Below are 16,784 nucleotides of genomic sequence, written 5' to 3'. Positions count from 1 at the left end.
TCCTAGGGCAAGGTTAGCGGCGAGGGTCGCCACTCAAGGGACGCTAAGGAGGTGGACTAAGACAATTATGGAGTGGGGTCCACGTCCAGCGCCAGAGCCGCCACCGCGGACAGATGCCCACCCAGACCCTCCCCTATAGGTTTAGGTTGTGCGTTCGGAGTCCGCACCTTGGGTGGGGGGGTTCTGTCCATCGTTCGTATGTGTTTTCCTTGTTTTAGTGTTGGTCAGGACGTGAGCTGGGTGGGCATTCTATGTTGTGTGTCTGGTTTGTCTATTTCTATGTTTGGCCTGATATGGTTCTCAATCAGAGGCAGGTGTTAGTCATTGTCTCTGATTGGGAACCATATTTAGGTAGCCTGTTTTGTGTTGGGTTTTGTGGGTGATTGTTCCTGTCTCTGTGTTTTCACTTTTCTTGTTTTGTTTAGTCTGTTCATGTATAGTCGTCTTTATTAAAAACATGAATAACCACCACGCTGTATTTTGGTCCGCCTCTCTTTCACCAGAAGAAAACCGTTACAGACTCATAATATAGCACTGTATTCGCTTGAAAGCACTACCGAATCTAGCATTTATTTAGCTAGTCACATGACGACAGCTGGTAACAAGCTAGCTAGCGGTAATGCTACTAGTCAAAATATTATTTACCCGCAGAGAACACACTTTTCATGCCACTTCGATCGTGATTTTTGTAGCAGGTAAGGAGAACATTTTTGCTGATCTAACTCTTTTCCTAAAATTAATCTGTTTCCGAACCTGCTACGAAAACACTTACCCACTGAGTCCACCTCTGGCAGAAACCCCAGGTACTCCATATGTTTGTCACATGACACCAACAGTATCATTAAAAGTTATACAGTCCAACTCGTATTGTGCTAAGTCGACATATGTACCAAGCTACAAAACAATGAAAAGTTGACTTATATCATTTAGCTAGCTAGTTTGGCTAATCAAAGTCATATGACCAGGATAAAATTGCATCGCCCATAAAATGAGAAACAAAAACCCAGTGGAAAAGGGTTCTGCATCACTGCCTGGTGAAAATACAGGACATTCTAATGTCATGGCTGTTGAAATTATCACTATTCATCACAATAGGCCACACTAACACCAGGCACTTCAGGGGCTTAATATTAGACAAAGTCTCATCTTGAGTGATAACAACCTAGGCAATCTAACCTTGATGTCTGGAAGCTGAGGAAAACACACTTTTCAAGAAGCCTACACTACATACACATCTCCACTTCTACAAGTAGTAGAGGTATGTTTTTCTTTACTGAACTAAAATATAGAATGCAATTTCAAATATTTTACTTAGTTACAGTTCATAAGGAAATCAGTCAATTTAAATAAATTCATTAGGCCCTAATCTATGGATTTCACGACTGGTAATATATATACAGTGCATTCGGAAAGTATTCAGACCCCTTCCCTTTTTCCACATTTTGTTACGTTACAGCCTTATTCTAAAATGTATTCAATATGTTTTCCCCTCAAACTACACACAATACCCCATAATGAAAAAGCAAAAACAGGTTTTTAGAAATGTTTGCAAATTTATTCAGACCCTTTGCTATGAGACCTGGGAGCTCAGGTGCATCCTGTTTCCATTGATCATCCTTGAGATGTATCTCCAATTTGATTGGAGCCCACCTGTGGTAAATTCAATTGATTGGACATGATTTGGAAAGGCACACACACCTGTCTATATAAGACACACCAGTCTATATCTGCAGCATTCAAGGTCCTGAAGAACACAATGGCCTTCATCATTCGTAAATGGAAGAAGTTTGGAACCACCAAAGGGTAGAGCTAGAAAATTCAAGCCCCTTGGGTGCTGCCATAGTTACATTAGAAGTGCCCATCCAAGAAGCTAAAAGTCATTGGCCACAGATAAAATGACATCAAATCACGTTATATGTACAGTAGCTTGGATTGGACTTTCAAAATCTTAGCTAGCAGTCGTCATCATGAATCAAGTCGACAATCTACTGCAAATCCTTTTTAATCTTTGTCAAACTAAGATAAATAATGAAGAGAAATTATAGATCAAACATACCAGTGCTCATTGGCCATTGGACATAAACATTACACAGCAAGTTGGAAATCGTGACAGTGGCTAACTGCAAGCATTGCAAAGCAATCACTAGCCTGATATTCAGTGGAGTGAATGTGTGGTCCCAAATCTGAGATTAAAGGGGCTTTTTTCCAAGTTTAAAATGCTAAACATTCATCATTGGCTATGCTGTCAATAAAGCATGATTTGTGCTGCGCTCAAAACAACTGCTAACTCGGAACTGCGAAAACCTAACAACTGGGAAGTCGGGAATAAACGTGCTTTGACTGGGAAAATATGTTGAACGGTCATCCAACTCGGAATTGTTAATCTGGCCTCTTTCTAGAGCTATGACCTGAAGATCAATGACGTCATCATGATTCAACCTTGTTTTTTTCCAAGTTCCCAGTTGTTTTGAAAGCACCTTCCTGTTCAAGTGAGCACAGCACAACAAGTCCAAAAATGTATTGTATTGCTGCTGCATAAATGTAATATGCCAGGGAGATACAGTTGAAGTCGGAAGTTTACATACACTTAGGTTGGAGTCATTAAAACTCGTTTTTCAACCACTCCCCAAATTTATTATTAACAAACTATAGTTTTGGCAAGTCAGTTTGGACATCTACTTTGTGCATGACACAAGTAATTTTTTGAATAATTGTTTCCAGACAGATTATTTCACTTACAAATCCAGTGGGTCAGATGTTAACATACACTAAATTGATGTTATGGCTTTAGAAGCTTCTGATAGGCTAATTTACATATTTGAGTCAATTGGAGGTGTACCTGTGGATGCATTTCAAGGACTACCTTCAAACTCAGTGCATCTTTGCTTGACATCATGGGAAAATCAAAAGAAATCAGTCAAGACGTAAGAAAAAAATTGTAGACCTCCACCAGTCAGTTTCATCCTTGGGAGCAATTTCCAAACGCCTGAAGGTACCACGTTCATCTGTACAAACAATAGTATGCAAGTATAAACACCATGGGACCACGCAGCCATCATACCGCTCAGGAAGGAGACGCGTCCAAGAGATGAACATACTTTGTTGCAAAAAGTGCAAATCAATCCAAGGGCAACAGCAAAGGACATTGTGAAGATGCTGGAGGAAACAGGTACAAAAGTATCTATATCCACAATAAAATTAGTCCTATATCGACATAACCTGAAACCCCACTCAGCAAGGAAGAAGCCACTGCTCCAAAACCGCCATAAAAAGCCAGATTGCGGTTTGCAACTGCACATGGGGACAAAGATCGTACTTTTTGTCCTCTGGTCTGATGAAACAAAAATAGAACTGTTTGGCCATAATGACCATTGTTATGTTGGAGGGAAAAGGGGAGGCTTGCAAGCCGAAGAACACCATCCCAACCGTGAAGCACGGGGGTGGCAGCATCATGTTGTGGGGGTGCTTTGCTGCAGGAGGGACTGGTGCACTCCACAAAATACATGGCATCATGGGCAACGAAAAATATGTGGATATATTGAAGCAACATCTCAAGACATCAGTCAGGAAGTTAAAGCTTGGTCGCAAATGGGTCTTCCAAATGGTCACTGACCCCAAGCATACCTCCAAAGTTGTGAAACATTGGTATAAGGACAACAAAGTCAAGGTATTGGAGTGGCCATCACAACTTTCAACCGAAACTACACATTCCTCTGCCCCATGTCCTCCTACACACTGTGCATCTTCCTCCTACACAGTGCTGCGACATGCCCATAAACATGACACCTATAACACCACAGTGGATTTGAAAAGCTCTAACAGCATAATTCATATATCCTAACATTACTTTGTCAGGTAAAGACTAAATCAAAGCTCAAAAGAACACCTCTATTTCACCAAGCTCTCCGCCGGGTCTGCATCGCACCAAACAGTGGGCTCCACAAACATCCGGAATTTTCAACTTCAATTGCTCCACCTCCACACTTAATTCTACCCCAGAAATCACTCCCTTCAATGGTGCCCTGTACGTAATTTGCAAATAAATTCATTAAAAATCCTACAATGTGATTTTCTGGATTTTTTTTCCTTCTCATTTTGTCTGTTATAGTTGAAGTGTGCCTATGATGAAAATTACAGGCCTCTCTCATCTTTTTAAGTGGGAGAACTTGCACAATTGGTGGCTGACTAAATACTTTTTTTGCCCCGCTGTAAATGGTTGTGATCATTTACTCAATTCTTTTTTTTCTTTTTTCAAAAATAAAAGCTTTAATGAGGATATCTAGAGTGAGTGGGTCGAAAGCTTCAAGTCCCTCGGTATCCACATCACTAAGGATCTATCATGGTCCACACACACCAACACAATCATGAAAAGGGGCACGACAATGCCTCTTCCCCCCTCAGGAGGCTGAAAGGATTTGGCATGGGCCTGCAGATTCTCAAAAAGTTATACAGCTGCACTATTGAGAGCATCTTGACTGGCTGCATCACTGCTTGGTATGGCAACTGCTTGGCATCTGACCGCAAGGTGCTATAGAGTGTACATTTGTTCTGCCTGCGGCTATGGAACCCTGACCTGTTGAACTGGACGTGCTACCTTGTCCCGGACCTGCTGTTTTGGACCCTCGCTCTACAGCACCTGCTGTCTCTAACTCTGAATGATCGGCTATGAAGGCAACTGACATTTACTCCTGAGGTGCTGACCTGTTGCACCCTCTACAACCACTGTGATTTTTATTATCTGACCCTGCAGGTCATCTATGAACGTTTGAACATCTTGGCCATGTTCTGTTATAAACTCCACACGGCACAGCCAGAAGAGGACTGGCCACCCCTCAGAGCCTGGTTCCGCTCTAGGTTTCTGCCTTTCTATGGGAGTGAAAGGCACTGTGCTTCTACATCTGCATTGCTTGCTGTTTGGGGTTTTAGGCTGGGTTTCTGTACAGCACTTTGTGACATCGGCTGATGTCAAAAGGGTTTTATTAAATACATTTTTGATTGATTGATTGATAGTGCGTATGGCCCAGTACATCACTGGGGTCGCGCTCCCTGACATCCAGGACATCTATACCAGATGTTGTCAGAGGAAGACCCTAAAAATTGTCAAAGACTCCAGGTCATAGACTGTTCTCTCTGCTACCGCACAGCAAGCAGATTGTTCCCAGAACAGCGTCTACCCCCAAGCCATAAGATTGCTAAATAGTTAACTTAAATAGTTAACCAGATATCTGGACTATATGCATTGACCCTTTTTGCACTCATTGTGTATTTATTACTACGTGTTTTACTTTTTTATTATTTCTCTATTTTCTTTCTCTGCATTGTTGGGAAGGGCCGTAAGTAACGCATTTCACTGTTTGTCTACACTAGTTGTTTTTAAAGAAATTTAAGAAATGATTTAATTTGATTCATACTGCTGAGAGGTCTAAATGATTTACTTTTAGATTATATAGCTAGCTATAAAGTTTTCCTTGAAAAACTACTGTGAGTGGTCCACACCCTTATGTGGCGCTAGAAAGATTTTCCTGATGTTTTACATTTGATTAAAAACCCTCATGACCCAGCCTCCACCGCTAAGCGTTCCTTCCGGTTTGTCCGCCATTAAAGAAAGCAAGTAAGAATTTTTTGGAAGAATTACTATCAGCTGAAATCAATGGCATCCTTCGTTTATCACCAATTATGATAGGACCAACATACGGTTTAGTTGTTACAAAAAGTATGGCGCCAATATTGTGTTGACAAACAATATAATTTAGCTGTAACGTCACCGGAAATTTGTTGCGCTGACATGCCTTTCCCCTACATATGAGAATCGTATCATATCGCCTTGTTGCTGGTTTTTCTTAACGAGCCGTAATGACTGCAGTCAGATGACATGTATGTCTAATATAGACGGAATCTAGTAATTTTCCTCGACAGAAGTAAGCAACTACTAGATATCTACGTTATTTGGCTATCTAACTAACATTGGTAGCATTATGTCTGTTATTGCAGCGATATTTGGTTTACGTTCGCTAACTTGCTTAATCAAGAGGCTTATACACCTCAATACGTTAGACTGTTTGTTGAGCTAGCTTCTGCGCGGCTTTTAATATGTGGGTTACTATGAAATATTTAGCGATGACCAACACAGTTTGTGTAATGTTACCACAAACCGTCAAATCCCGTTCATTCATTTATACAATATATCTTAGGGTGTGTTCTTAAATTCACTCCGGAGTGCCAGTGCGCGCTGTGGTCGTTCGATTGTCCGTTTCTAAATTAAGAGCGTTTCAATTTAAGTGCTTTTGGAGTGCACACTGGGCGCTCTGTCCGAGAAGTAGGGTCGATCCGAGGGCAGTCAAGTACCCAAACTAACGTTGGCTAGCTACTTCGACACAAATAAGAGAATCTCACTGACCATTTTACTCACCCTAGCAGAGCAGGTTAGGCTGTTTGGATGTTGCCTGTATCTGCTGCTGGCAACAATTGAATTGTTTTTTTTGCACACGTTTAATGACACATGCCATATTTAATAGTTGTTGAGTGTATATGAATTCATCAGTTATTCTGCTCTCAGTCACACACAGATGAGTGCTCTGAAATCCGAGTAGATAGCCAGCTGTCTGTATTTTTCTAATTATCCCTGTTTTATTTAGCTCTGGTTGTCTTAGTCTTATAGATGGTCAAAAACCTGTAGAATGATATTATAGTTAGCTCACTCATAGTATTGTTATGTTGCTCAAACTCCCATGATTCCATTTGGCAAAACCACTCCCACATCACTTATTTATTTTGATCCCCATCCGCTTTTGCAGAAACAGCAGCTACAAGTAACACCACTGATAGACACATTTGAAATACAACAATATACGAACAATACAACAGTAAAGTAATACAAACGATACAAAAAATGTGTTGAAGTTGCCGCTCTGGCAACCATTGTGCCCTTTCCAAATAGACTGTTTTCGAAGTGAATTACTGTATTGGCTGTTATTTTTTTAAACACTTTCAGATGCAGCAGGTTTAGCTACTTAGCTAGCTAGCATTGCTAATAGCACCAAAGATACAGCAGGTTTCAAACATAAGAGATTAGAATTATGTAGTGATTTGCCTGTACATTTCATAAATGTTTTCTAACAGGCCTGCCTGTTTATTTCTACTTTGCACATTCTTCCACTGCAAATCTACCATTCCAGTGTTTTACTTGCTATATTGTATTTACCTCGCCACCATGGCATTTTTTTGCCTTTACCTTCCTTATCTCACCTCATTAGCTCACATTGTGTATATATACTTATTTTTCTACTGTATTATTGACTAAGTTTGTTTTACTCCATGTGTAACTGCTTTGCTTTTTCTTGGCCAGGTCACAATTGTAAATGAGAACTTGTTCTCAACTTGCTTACCTGGTTAAATAAAGGTGAAAAAAAAAAAAATTAAGACAGTCACTAAGATTAAACTGGGCTATTGTAGCAAACACTATTTTGGTTGTAGCAGTTGGACTAGCTAGCATGCTAGCTCACAGCGTCAGACAAAGTAACTTATGGTTAGCATTCGTTAGGATCTCTTTTCAAATGATTTTTGAGTATAATGCAGTTGATTAATTACAACGACATTAATATACATTCCAGCTTGATATTCATGCAAGCATTATAATACAACCCCAAAATAATGTGAAATTCAGTGCCATTGGTTTTTCCCCACATTGTTACGTTACAGCCAAATTCTAAAATGTATTCAAATAAATGTTTGTCATCAATTTTTCACAATACCGCAAAGACAAAGCCAAAACGGGTTTACATTTTTGCAACTTTGTTACAAAAACAACAAATTACATAAGTATTCAGACCCTTTGCTATGAGACTCTAAATTCAGGTGCATCCTGTTTCCATTGAGCATCCTTGAGATGTTTCTACTAAAGGTCGACCGATTATGATTTTTCAACGCCACTACCGATTATTGGAGGACCAAAAAAAGCCGATACCGATTAATCAGACGATTTTAAATATTTTTTTAAACATTTATTTGTAATGACAATTACAACAATACTGAATTAACACTTATTTTAGCTTAATATAATAGATCAATAAAATCAATTTAGCCTCAAAAAAATAATGAAACATGTTCAATTTGGTTTAAATAATGCAAAAAGTGTTGGGAGAAGAAAATAAAAGTGCAATATGTGCCATGTAAGAAAGCTAACGTTTAAGTTCCTTGCTCAGAATATGAGAACATATGAAAGCTGGTGGTTCCTTTTAACATGAGTCTTCAATATTCCCAGGTAAGAAGTTTTAGGTTGTAGTAATAGGAATTATAGGACTATTTCTCTCTATACGATTTGTATTTCATATACCTTTGACTATTGGATGTTCTTATAGGCACTTTAGTATTGCCAGTGTAACAGTATAGCTTCCAACCCTCTCCTCGACGCTACCTGGGCTCGAACCAGGAACACATCGTCAACAGCCACCCTCGAAGCAGCATTACCCATGCAGAGCAAGGGGAACAACTACTCCAAGTCTTGGAGCGAGTGACGTTTGAAACGCTATTAGCGCTCACCCCGCTAACTAGCTAGCCATTTCACATCGGTTACACCAGCCTAATCTCCGGAGTTGATAGGCTTGAAGTCATAAACAGCGCAATGCTTAAAGCATTGCGAAGAGCTGCTGGCAAAACGCACGAAAGTGCTGTTTGAATGAATGCTTACGAGCCTGCTGGTGCCTACTATCGCTCAGTCAGACTGCGCTATCAAATCATAGACTTAATTATAACATAATAACACACAGAAATACGAGCCTTAGGTCATTAATATGGTCGAATATGGAAACTATCATTTCGAAAACAAAACGTTTATTCTTTCAGTGAAATACAGAACTGTTCCGTATTTTATCTAACGGATGGCATCCCTAAGTATAAATATTGCAGCTACATTGCACAACCTTCAATGTTATGTCATAATTAAGTAAAATTCTGGCAAATTAGTTCGCATGAGCCAGGCGGCCCAAACTGTTGCATATAACCTGACTCTGCGTGCAAGAGAAGTGACAGTCTTAACTGACTTGCCTAGTTAAATAAAAGTGCAAAAATTTGTTTAAAAAAATCGGCATCCAAAAATACCGATTTCCGATTGTTATGAAAACTTGAAATCGGCCCTAATTAAATCGGTCGACCTCAAGTTTCTACCACTTGATTGAACATGATTTGGAAAGGCACACACCTGTCTATATAAGGTCCCACATTTGACAGTACATGACAGCAAAAACCAAGCCATGAGGTGGAAGGATGAGTCTCTAGAGCTGAGACAGGATTGTGTCGAGGCACAGATATGGGGAAATGTACTTCAACATTTCTGCAGCATTGAAGGTCCAAGAACACAGTGGCCTCCATTATTCTTAAATGGAAGAAGTTTAGAACCATCAAACTCTTCCTAGAGCTAGCCACCCAGCCAAACTGAGTAAAAGAGAGCTCAAGAGTTCCTCTATGGAGATGGGATAACCTTCCAGAAGGACATCCATCTCTTCAGCACTTCACCAATCAGGCCTTTATGGTAGATTGGCCAGATGGATGCCACTTCTCAGCGATAGGGACTGAGAGACCTGGCAGGATCGAGGGAAAGAAGAACGGAGCAAAAATACTTGGTGAAAACCTGCTCCGGACCTCAGACTGGGGCGAAGTTTCACCTTTCAACAGGACAACGACCCTAAGCACACGTCCAAGACAACGCAGGACTGGCTTCGGGACAAGTCTCTGAATTAACTTGAGTGACCCAGCCAGAGCCCCGACTTGAACACTGAAATATCTCTGGAGAGACCTTAAAATCGCTGTGCAGTCCTCTGTCAGATCCAACCTGACAGAGGATCTGCAGAGAAAAATGGGAGAAACTCTGCAAATACCGGTGCCCCAAGCTTGTAGCATCATACCCAAGAAGATCCTGGGCTATAATCGCTGCCAAAGGTGCTTCAACAAAGTACTGAGTAAATCGTCTAAATCCTTATGTAAATGTGATATTTTGCAACTTTAAGACAATGTCAATCAATCTGGAAAATGTCAAGAACTTTAAACATTTCTTCAAGTGCAACTGCAAAAACCACCAAGCGCTATGATGAAACTGGCTCTCATGAGGAAAGGAAGTCCCAGAGTTACCTCTGCTGCAAAGGATGAGTTCATTAGAGTTACCAGCCTCAGAAATTGCAGCCCAAATAAATGCTTCAGAGTTCAAGTAACAGACACATCTCAACATCAACTGTTCAGAGGAGATTGCGTGAATCAGGTCTTCAAATTTCTGCAAAAAAATCACTACTAAAGGACACCAATAAGAGAAAGAGACCTGCTTGGGCCAAGAAACACGAGCAATGGACATTAGACTGGTGGAAATTGGACCTTTTGGTTGGGAGTCCAAATTTGAGATTTTTGGTTCCAACCTATGTCTTTGAGATGCGGTGTGGGTGAACGAATGATCTTCGCATGTGTATTTCCCTCCGTGAAGCATGGACAAGGAGGTGTTATGGTGAGGGGGTGCTTTGCAGGTACACTTAATTAGCATGGCTACTACAGCATTATGCAGCGATGCGCCATCCAATCTGTTTTGTGCTTAGTGGGTTGACATTTGTTTTTCAACAGAACAATGACCCAACTCACCTCCAGGTTGTGTAAGGGCTATTTGACCAAGAATTAGAGTGATGGAGTGCTGCGTCAGATGACCTGGCCTCCACATTCCCCCGACCTTTGGGTTGAGTCGGACTGCAGAGTGAAGGAAAAGCAGCCAACAAATGTGGGTACTTTTGGAAAAGCATTCCAGGTGAAGCTGGTTGAAAGAATGCAAAGGGTGGCTAGTTTGAAGAATCTCACATATTGAATAGATTTTGATGTAGTTACATGATTCCATATGTGTTATTTCATAGTTTGTCTTCATTATTATTCTACAATGTAGAAAACAGTAAAACATAAGGGAAAAGCCTTTGAATTGAGTAGATGTTCTAAAACTTTTGACAGGTAGTGTTTGTAAATAAGGCGCTTTCAATTTTTTTAAATACATTCCCAAACATGTTTAAACCTGTTTTCGCTTTGTCATTATGGGGTATTGTGTGTTTATGAGGATTTTAGAATAAGGCTGTAACATTACATAATGTAGAAAAGGCAAGGGGTCTGTGTACTTTCCAAAGGCACTGTATAAGGATGATTTATGAAGCCAGGCTATTGGTTTTATAGTCTAAAATTAAAGTAGGTTTCCTCGCTCCTCAATTTTCTTAGACATTTAGGCTATGGTAAGGGCTGTTTCCTCGTCTCTGCTGCTGCTTCTGCTGTATTCTACTCAACCCCAACATGCTGTCTTAACTTTGCTATTATGGACACAGCAATATAGGGAAAGGCACCAATTCTAGGTTGTTTCAGAACCATGGACAGCGACCATATCCAATGCGGGAGAAAGCGTATTTGTTATAAAATAGATTATTAGTGTTTCACCGTTTTTATTTTTACACAATGTAAGCATATACAATTTCAGTATCACATGTCTTAGCGTGATGGACTGTGCTATCCCCATGGCCTCCGCAATGGATTTGTCCACTCAGACAGGTGTCTTATGCACCATGGGATTTTTGTCATTGCGACCTCTCGACTAAAGAAATCTTGGTCGACCAACAGCCTATCAACCAAACAATCGACTAAATAGGGTCAGTCCTATGTATATTTTAGTGGTGGCATAAAGACCGATATAAATATTTTAGGTATCAAGGTTAAGGTGACTGTTTCGGCTAGAAGCATTTGATTTTTCAACCGCATACATTTTGTGGTATTTGTTTGCCGATAAACTGTTTTCACTCTGTAACAAAAGGAGATATGAAGTGTTGCCTAGTTACACTGCCTTTTCAGAGAACTCTATACAAAATATTGTCAGACAGCTAGATCCAAGATTCAAGTTCAATGTCTACTTTAACAGATTAATTCTTAATATACACAATAGTATGTGGACACATGCTCGTTGAACATCTCATTCCAAAATCATGGGCATTAATATGGAGTTGGTCCCCCCCTTTGCAGCTATAACAGCCTCCACTCTTCTGGGAAGGCTTTCCACTAGATGTTGGAAGTCAGCAGTCAGCGTTCCAATTCATCCCAAAGGTGTTAAATGAGGTTGAGGTCAGGGCTCGCACAGTCAAGTTCTTCCATAACGATCTCGTCAAACAATTTCTGTATGGACCTCGCTTTGTGCACGGTGGCATTGTCATGCTGAAACAGGAAAGGGCCTTCCCCAAGCTGTTGCCACAATGTTGGAACCACAGAATCGTCAAGAATGCCATTGTATGCTGTAGCGTTAAGATTTACCTTCACTGGAACTAAGGGGCCTAGCCCGAAACATGAAACACAGCCCCAGACCATTATTCCACCACTAAGCTTTAGTTGGCACAAAGCATTTGAGCAGGTAACGTTCTCCTGGCATCCGCCAAACCCAGATTTGTCCGTCGGACTGCCAGATGGTGAAGTGTGATTTATCACTCCATAAAACACATTTCCACTGCTCCAGAGTCCAATGGAGGCAAGCGTAACACCACTCCAGACGATGCTTAGCATTGCACGTGGTTTTCTTAGGCTTGTGTGCGGCTGCAAGGCCATGGAAACCCATTTCATGAAGTTCCCGACTAACAGACGATTTTTATGCACTTCAGCACTCACCAGTCACGGTCGATGAGCTTGTGTGGCCTACCACTTTGCGGCTGAGCCTATGTTGCTCCTGGACGTTTCCACTTCACAATAACAGCACTTACAGTTGACCAGGGCAGCATTTTGACCAACTGACTTGTTGGAAAGGTGGCCTCCTATGAAGGTGCCACGTTAAGTCACTGAGCTCTTCAGTACGGGCCATTCAACTGCTAATGTTTGTCTAGGTAGATTGCATGGCTCCGTGCTCGATTTTTACACACCTGTCAGAAACGGATGTGAAGGAGTGTTTACATAGTGTATTATATAATGACAACTTATAGTGCCATAAATGCAATGGCAGATTACTATGAATGACTTAACAGCCGTAGGAAATCCTCACTTGTACCCTAGTTTATAGAAAGACCCAGAAAGTATTCACACCCATTGACTTTTTACACATTTTGTTAATACAGCTGGAATTTAAAATGTATTAAAATGTAGTGTTTCACTGGCCTACACACAATCCCCATAATGTCAAAAGGGATTTATATTTTTTACAAATTATTTTAAAATGAAAAGCTGAAATGTCTTATGTATTCTTGCTATAAAGGGGTTGAATACTTAAGTTCAGGAGTAACACTGTGCTTAACAAGTCGCATAATAAGTTGCATGGACTCGCTCTGTGTTTAACATGATTTTTGAATGACTATCTCATCTCTGTAACCCACACATACAATTCAGTCAAGCAGTGAATTTCAAACAAAGACCAGGGAGGTTTTCCAATAGCTTGCAAAAAATGGAACCTATTGATAGATGGATAATTTTTTTTTTTTTTAAAGCAGACATTGAATATCCCTTTGAGCATGGAAAAGTTATTAATTACACTTTGGATAGTATCTCACCCAGTCACTACAAAAATACAGGCGTCCTTCCTAACTCAGTTACTGGAGAGGAAGGAAACCGCTCAGGGGATATCATCCTTAAGGCAAAAGGTGACTTTAAAACAGTTTTAATGGCTGTGATGGGAGAACTAGGATGGATCAACATTGGAGTTACTCCACGATACTAACCTAAATGACAGTGAGAAGGAAGCCTGTACAGAATAAATATGTTCTGTTTATAATAAGGCACTAAAGTAAAACTGCAAAAAATGTCAAAGAAATTAACGCTTTGTATTCAGGACAAAGTTATGTTTGGGGCAATTCCAATACAACACATCACTGAGTACCACTTCATATTTTCAAGCATGGTGGTGGTAGCATGTTATGGTTATGCTGGTCATCAGCAAGGACTAGGGATTTTTTTTAATGATAAGAATAAACTGGATAGAGCCAAACAGACATTCACCTTTCAACAACGGCAAAGACACACTGGAGTATCAATTTTGGCCGTGATTGGGAGTCCCATAGGGTGGCGCACAATTGGCCCAGTGTCATCTGGGTTTGGCCGGGGTAGGCAGTCATTGTAAATAAGAATTTGTTCTTAACCGTCTTGCCTAGTTAAATGTTCCCGAGTGGCCTTGATTTAAAAAAAAAAAAAAAAAAATGGCTGTGTAGCAAAAACATTTAACAATATTTTACAGTCCAGTGTGCAAAGCTCTTAGACTCGCAGCTGTAATTGCTGCCAAAGGTGCTTCTCAAAAGTATTTACTCTGGGTTGAATACTTATCTATTTTGTGTAGACCATTGAACTTTAAAAAAAAAAAAAAAAAAAAATCCACTTTATCACAACATAATGTGGAAAGAGTTAAGGGGGTGTGAATAGGGTGGTGTCCTTTAAATGTTAATTGCAGTTGACAATACTGTGATGGCATTGTAGGAAAGCATTATTCTGGTAAGGCCAGACAATGGATTGTATCCACAAAGCATCTTAGAAAAGGTCCTAGGAATCTTGTAAACCTGTTTTAAGACAACAACAAAACAACTCCGTAGGTTGTCGGATGATGTTAAGACACTGCCTAGATGAACTTTGAACCAAGAGTAAAATGAACTCGTGTAAGTTTCTCAGCTGGTAATCACGTCAGTTTGAGGTACTGCAAAGGAAAGATTGACGCTCATTGGTTATTCCAATCATTTGCAACGTCAATCACGATGAGGCATCATCAAGCTGTGAATTCCAATAGCATGCTTCAGACAACCACTGTGAATGTGGCTGTACATCAAATGTCGCAATGGTGACATGTTTGATATCATTTTTGTCTGACAATCACTTTGCCTACTCTTAATTAATGCCTAATATGTTGGCTTGAATAACTATCGAATTCTGATGGTTAAAGCGGAATTTTAACAATTACCGTTATATTAACACACTCGTCACTCCTGTTTAACAACTAAATCTCTTTGGCACAATAGTGTCTTGCCAATAATGTTGCATAGTGTTTATCAACACAATCAAAGTTAACATAAGCCCTAGATGCCTTACATTTTCCCAACTTAGGCATCTTTTTTATCGACGTGATGTTGCGTTCCAAAGGGATAACATGATGTAGGTAATTAATTAATCAGGCCTCGTGAACTGTTAAGATTTAGATTATTTATTGATCATAGACATTTAATATTATTTGAACAACTCCAAAGCAATTGCATGTGGTGCAGGCACCACTGACTGACTGTTCTTTCTTTCCACAGACATGGCTATCAGGTATCCTATGGCCGTGGGCCTTAGTAAAGGCCACCCTGTAACCAAGAATGTGACTGCACCGAAACATGCACGTAGGCGAGGGGTGAGTTCATCTGAATGGATAGAAACATGACAACCACAGTGTTGTATTGGTAGAGTCTCAGGTCACTATGTCCTCTGGTAAAGGGTCTGGACCCTTTGCCACAGGTTGTTTGCTTGTCCTAGAACTGCTGGGTGCTGGTTCAAGTTTGTGTTCTAATCCCATTGCTGCCACCAGTGTAGTGATTGAGGGCCGGGGTTCAGGATTCACTTCGTCTGTCTCTACATTAGCGACATGCATATACATATGTTCTGAAACAAAGTAGATGACCACATCAAATGTTTGAACCTGTTATTATGAGATAATGGGCCCAGTGGTCCACAATATGGCTGAAACAGGCCACAGTTACTGTTAGTTCTAATACATGCATCTAACTCAGTGTCTCTTCGCTGATTTTGTGTTTCAGCGTCTGACGAAGCACAGCAAGTTCGTGCGTGACATGATCCGTGAGGTGTGCGGCTTTGCCCCCTACGAGAGACGCGCCATGGAGTTGCTGAAAGTTTCCAAGGACAAGCGTGCCCTCAAGTTCATCAAGAAGAGGGTATGTATGATTCCCCTGCAACTAAACTGGTTGTGTGTATGCGTTGGTATTGGCAGTATGGATGCATTTGTCGACGTCAGCTTTCTGCAGCTGCTCTCTTGTGACAGTTTGAGAACAAATAAGTACATTTTTCAAACCAAACAGATTTTGTATTCGACATTTGTTTGGGAATGGCTAGCATTTTGTGCAGCTGTCAAGTGGGCAGCTTTCTGAAATGTGATGGACTGTTTCCTTTGTGGAGAATTTATTGGTAAGATTAATCAAAACTATTGGATCAGTAGAATTATTCTCCTATAGTTTGTCCAACCATTCTTGTATTATTGGACTGCTAGCCCCATATTTGCTGATTACTGAATTTGTCGCTGACATAACTGTCCCAGAAACATGGTACAGTGTTAATTTCATCCTGAGCATGGTAGTTAACCTGCTGTGAAAGTTGCAGATGCATTTGTTGGGTTTCTCCTATTACACATTCTAATGTGTGTTTGCTCCACAGATTGGAACTCACATCCGCGCCAAGAGAAAGAGGGAAGAGCTCAGCAACGTTCTGGCTGCCATGAGGAAAGCCGCTGCCAAGAAGGATTAGGCGGTTCTTGCAAATAAATATTTGTATTTCAAAAATGGAGAGTTGTCAGCTCCTTCCTTGTTTCAGAATGACTAAGTCGAACTATGCTTAGCAATGGACTTGAACTGATTTTCTCAATTTATCTTTGAGCCATATGCCTTGTAGGCTGCATGTCTTTTCAAGTTTACTAGGGTGAGATGCCTGCAGACATTGGAGTGGAGCTCTTCAGATGTCTCTGGGCACGTCTGTGTCTAAATAAGACATTTACTTGTATTAAAATCTGAGTGTCTAATCGCCTGGGTAGTGTACTTTCTAGTAGTACAGTTGCATGCATTGTTAGA

At 40.5% G+C, this 16,784-nt stretch overlaps 1 protein-coding gene across 1 annotated transcript; it reads left to right on the top strand.

Moving 5' to 3' along the window:
* The first annotated feature begins 5,523 nt into the window (after nucleotides 1–5,523).
* On the top strand, nucleotides 5,524–16,501 carry LOC115145280 (large ribosomal subunit protein eL36). The gene is made up of 4 exons (XM_029686725.2): nucleotides 5,524–5,611; nucleotides 15,246–15,340; nucleotides 15,744–15,878; nucleotides 16,375–16,501. The coding sequence occupies exons 2-4, from the start codon at nucleotides 15,248–15,250 to the stop codon at nucleotides 16,462–16,464; spliced, it is 318 nt and encodes a 105-aa protein (XP_029542585.1). The 5' UTR covers nucleotides 5,524–5,611; nucleotides 15,246–15,247; the 3' UTR covers nucleotides 16,465–16,501.
* The last annotated feature ends 283 nt before the right edge of the window (nucleotides 16,502–16,784 follow it).

Source organism: Oncorhynchus nerka, linkage group LG17, assembly GCF_034236695.1.
Source record: "Oncorhynchus nerka isolate Pitt River linkage group LG17, Oner_Uvic_2.0, whole genome shotgun sequence".
NCBI classification, from domain to species: domain Eukaryota; kingdom Metazoa; phylum Chordata; class Actinopteri; order Salmoniformes; family Salmonidae; genus Oncorhynchus; species Oncorhynchus nerka.
The sequence above is the reverse complement of the archived record's forward strand: the minus strand, read 5'-3'. Positions and strand labels throughout refer to the sequence as shown.

What these genes read in the sequence shown, in the direction of transcription:
- LOC115145280 (XM_029686725.2), top strand. Translation starts at nt 15,248, where the DNA reads ATGGCTATCAGGTATCCTATGGCCGTGGGCCTTAGTAAAGGCCACCCT. An exon ending in AACATGCACGTAGGCGAGGG is followed by an intron (nt 15,341 to 15,743) that starts GTGAGTTCATCT and finishes TTTGTGTTTCAG; the next exon opens with CGTCTGACGAAGCACAGCAA. An exon ending in TCAAGTTCATCAAGAAGAGG is followed by an intron (nt 15,879 to 16,374) that starts GTATGTATGATT and finishes TTTGCTCCACAG; the next exon opens with ATTGGAACTCACATCCGCGC.